The following is a 3,343-nucleotide window of genomic DNA, read 5'->3' on the forward strand; positions in this document are numbered from 1 at the left end:
GTGCTCCGTTCAATGTGGACAGAAAAAAAAAAAATGCGTCCTAAAATCCGAAGCTCCTACCTGTGACAGTAAATAACTCTCAGAGCTCAAGCAGTAATCCAATATTAACTCCCTAAATGATGCATACAGTATATATAGCCCTTCCTTGTCATGCACATCCTTGTGACGGTTGGCATATGGGGTCATTTTCTATTTCTTCAAACTGTTAAACTAAATTATAATAAAACTAAAATGCTTTCTTTAAACCAAACTACAATGTTCCTCTTATATTTGTCGAATTTATGTTTGAATATTTTGCAAAAACATGTTGCAGTGCATGATGGGGTTTTGCATCTAAAGGCTAACGTTTCCCGTCTTACATTCATTGTTGCCAGGTTGGGATGTTTCCCAATCTGGCAGTTTAGGATGGCCATCTAACGGTAAAAAAATTTTTTTCTTTAGATTTATGGCCTAAGATATCAATAGAATTTGGTTCAAATTGGGCGAAATTTCGTATATCCAGGCGCTTTATGAAGATTTTTAGAGCTGGAAAACGTGAGTCAGCGACATCTGGCAACCCTGCTGGACGTTACTCACTGTGGCGTCCGTGTTAATAACCAAAGCCAGTAAAACCGCATTCTAGAAGTCTTGGTGATGGTTGTCGTGTCAATGTGTATTCGTATTGTGTTTCACATTTGAGACGCACACGTTTCACTGTGCTTATGGGGGGTCCATGAGTGGGCCGGTGTAGATGGGAAAATGCCAGGGCTGAAAATTGTTCCCAGTGCGAGCCTGATAACTATCTATTCTTCCGGGGTTTTTTTAACCTTTAGAGTTTAACTCCTTGATATTTATAAAAAATGTTTCTTCAGAATGTCTGCAGAAGCGATGACAGCCTGCAGGTAGTTTCTGTCTCCCAAAAAAAAAACCCAGGATAAGCTTTTCTGATTGGTTGATGCTCCGGCATCTAGTGGCAAAAGTTCAGTTTTCTGAACTCCATCATCGGCCGCGGTGCTGGACCTCTTGATGGTCTTTGCATGTAAATCATCTGAACGCGCCATTGGTGGAAATGACTCATTAGTTTTTACGCAAGAAAACTTTTATTTAATAAAAAGATAACAAATTCATTAGAATTTGCAAATTCAAGCCGCTCGGTAGCTTTCAAAATTACAACTGCAAAAATCAACCCATTGAAAAAAAAAATCTATTTCAGAAAGTCACATTCAAAAACATGCCTGCAAGAAAATAAATATACTTATTTAACTTTCAGCTGAAGAAATACTCCTTCAGAAAGTTCAATCCATAATTCACCGGATGGCCATAGCTCCACTTTAACATGTTTTAACGCCACGGCAACAAAATGAGAGAATCAGAGGGAATCTTGGAGATGAAAAGTGTCTTAGGGAGTTTGTTAACATTAATACATTACATTACATTAATTCACAGGAAGAAATGCTACACTGGAAAAAAATCCAAATCTAGTCATTTTTTCTTAAAATAAGTCTATTTGTTCTTGAATTGAGGAGGTAAAAGAGACATTTTGCCAATGGAACAAGACAATTTACATTTAAAATAAGACAATACAATAATTTTTTCGTCAAGTGCATATTATCTGATTATCTTAAGAGTAAAAATACTCATTCCATCGTACAGCTCTCAAACTATAAATTGGGAATACAATTTTTTGTATTTGTATGACAGAAAGGCATTGAGAAATATTTTTCTGGTGGAACCATTATTTTAANACTTTATTCTTGTAATGTTGCGACATTATTCTTGTAATGTTGCGACTTTATTCTTATAATGTTACGACTTTATTCTGGTAATGTTGCGACTTTATTCTTCTAATATCACTACTATATTCTTGTAATGTTGCGACTTTATTCTTGTAATGTTGCGACTTTATTCTTGTAATGTTGCGACATTACAATGAGGAAACATAAAATTGTTCCTCTTTCATCTTCTTGTTTAATTCTGGTTGACAAACAACCTTCAGGTGTTTTGCTGCCACCAGCTGGTGAGGAGTGGAACAGCTTCATCAGAGGGTGGAGATTTTTTACTTGTAACACCTAAACTTTTATTCTCACAGATCAAACATGGGATTTCATGTGTGTACGAGCTAAAAACAACAAATACACACATTTTAATTTGCTTACTGACTTACATTTATAAATTTAGAGATTCATGCTTACTTTGTAATGAAGTGATCTTACCCTCATATGATTTATTGTAGAAACTGCTGTTATTTTTTGTTTTTATCCGTTCCACATGCAAAGCCCCACCCACTTTAGACCGATTCATCCTGTTGAACGCTTTTATTTCATTTTCTAAGTGGAGGCTGGCGGGTCGATGTGAGGAAGGTATGATGGGTGGATTTAGTGTTGACTGTGTAGTAACAGCTCTCTGTGCGCCGCTGGCCTCCTGACTCCTCCTCACAGGTAGAGGAAGCAGACGATTGGCTGCGCTACGGTAACCCCTGGGAGAAGGCCCGCCCAGAGTACATGCGTCCGGTCCACTTCTACGGCAGGGTGGAGCACACACCGGAAGGAGTGAAATGGGTCGACACACAGGTTGGTAGAATCAGAAGCACGCCATCAATTCCTGCCTTTGGGGAAGATTTGGTGGTTTATACAGATTCAGATGAGGCTGATTTTATAAGAAGTTTTTGGTTTATATGTTGTTGATATTCATTTTGCACCAAAATCGGTAGAAAAAGTTCTTTAAAACCCATTTAAAGTAAAACTCCCATCACCGTACAGCCGTACTTCCCTGTAGTGTTGGCTCAATGATCCCAGCGATGAGTCTTTCTGGAAACAGAAGAAAAATCTCCTTTTCTATTCTTTTTTTTTTTCATTATGTCTTTAAACTAAATGTTTTCTTTCTGATATTTTTTAGGTCATGTGACTGACTGAAAACCAGCTAATGTCATAATTCTAGACTGAACAGATGAGGATTTATTATTTTTTTTTAATCTAATTCATTCACTATTTTCAAATGCTGAAATTTTTCTGCTTGGTTTTCCTTGGTGGGTTGAAATGTCTGATCCCCATCGCTAATTATCTGCAAGCATGGCAAGCAGTTTTAACATTCATTTAGCATGTTTAGCGCAGAACTGCAGTTACAGATAACAACCTTCAGTTTTGAAAAGGCAAAATTATGCTGCATATAACAAATATTCACTATACCAATTATATCTTAAAATGCTTGCCATACTGCGGGCACCTTGGTAAAGTTCTAGCCAGCTTGCTTTACTGGTAAATCGATCAGAAGGGGCTTCTATCTACCCGCCAGTTCTTGTTCTTTGTTTCACTGACCTGACTGAGTCACTGTGCTCCGTTCAATGTGGACAGAAAAAAAAAAAATG

General features: G+C 37.4%; 1 protein-coding gene across 1 annotated transcript in view; it reads left to right on the forward strand.

Moving 5' to 3' along the window:
* The window catches only part of LOC107102639 (glycogen phosphorylase, muscle form-like), a 46,734-nt gene that overhangs the window by 11,686 nt on the left and 31,705 nt on the right, over positions 1–3,343 (forward strand). The window contains exon 5 of the mRNA XM_015402023.1: positions 2,418–2,549. Coding sequence (XP_015257509.1) covers positions 2,418–2,549 — 132 coding nt within the window. The remainder of the gene's footprint in view (positions 1–2,417; positions 2,550–3,343) is intronic.

The sequence above is a fragment of the Cyprinodon variegatus genome, unplaced genomic scaffold, assembly GCF_000732505.1.
Source record: "Cyprinodon variegatus isolate N-32 unplaced genomic scaffold, C_variegatus-1.0 Scaffold1287, whole genome shotgun sequence".
Classification (NCBI taxonomy): domain Eukaryota; kingdom Metazoa; phylum Chordata; class Actinopteri; order Cyprinodontiformes; family Cyprinodontidae; genus Cyprinodon; species Cyprinodon variegatus.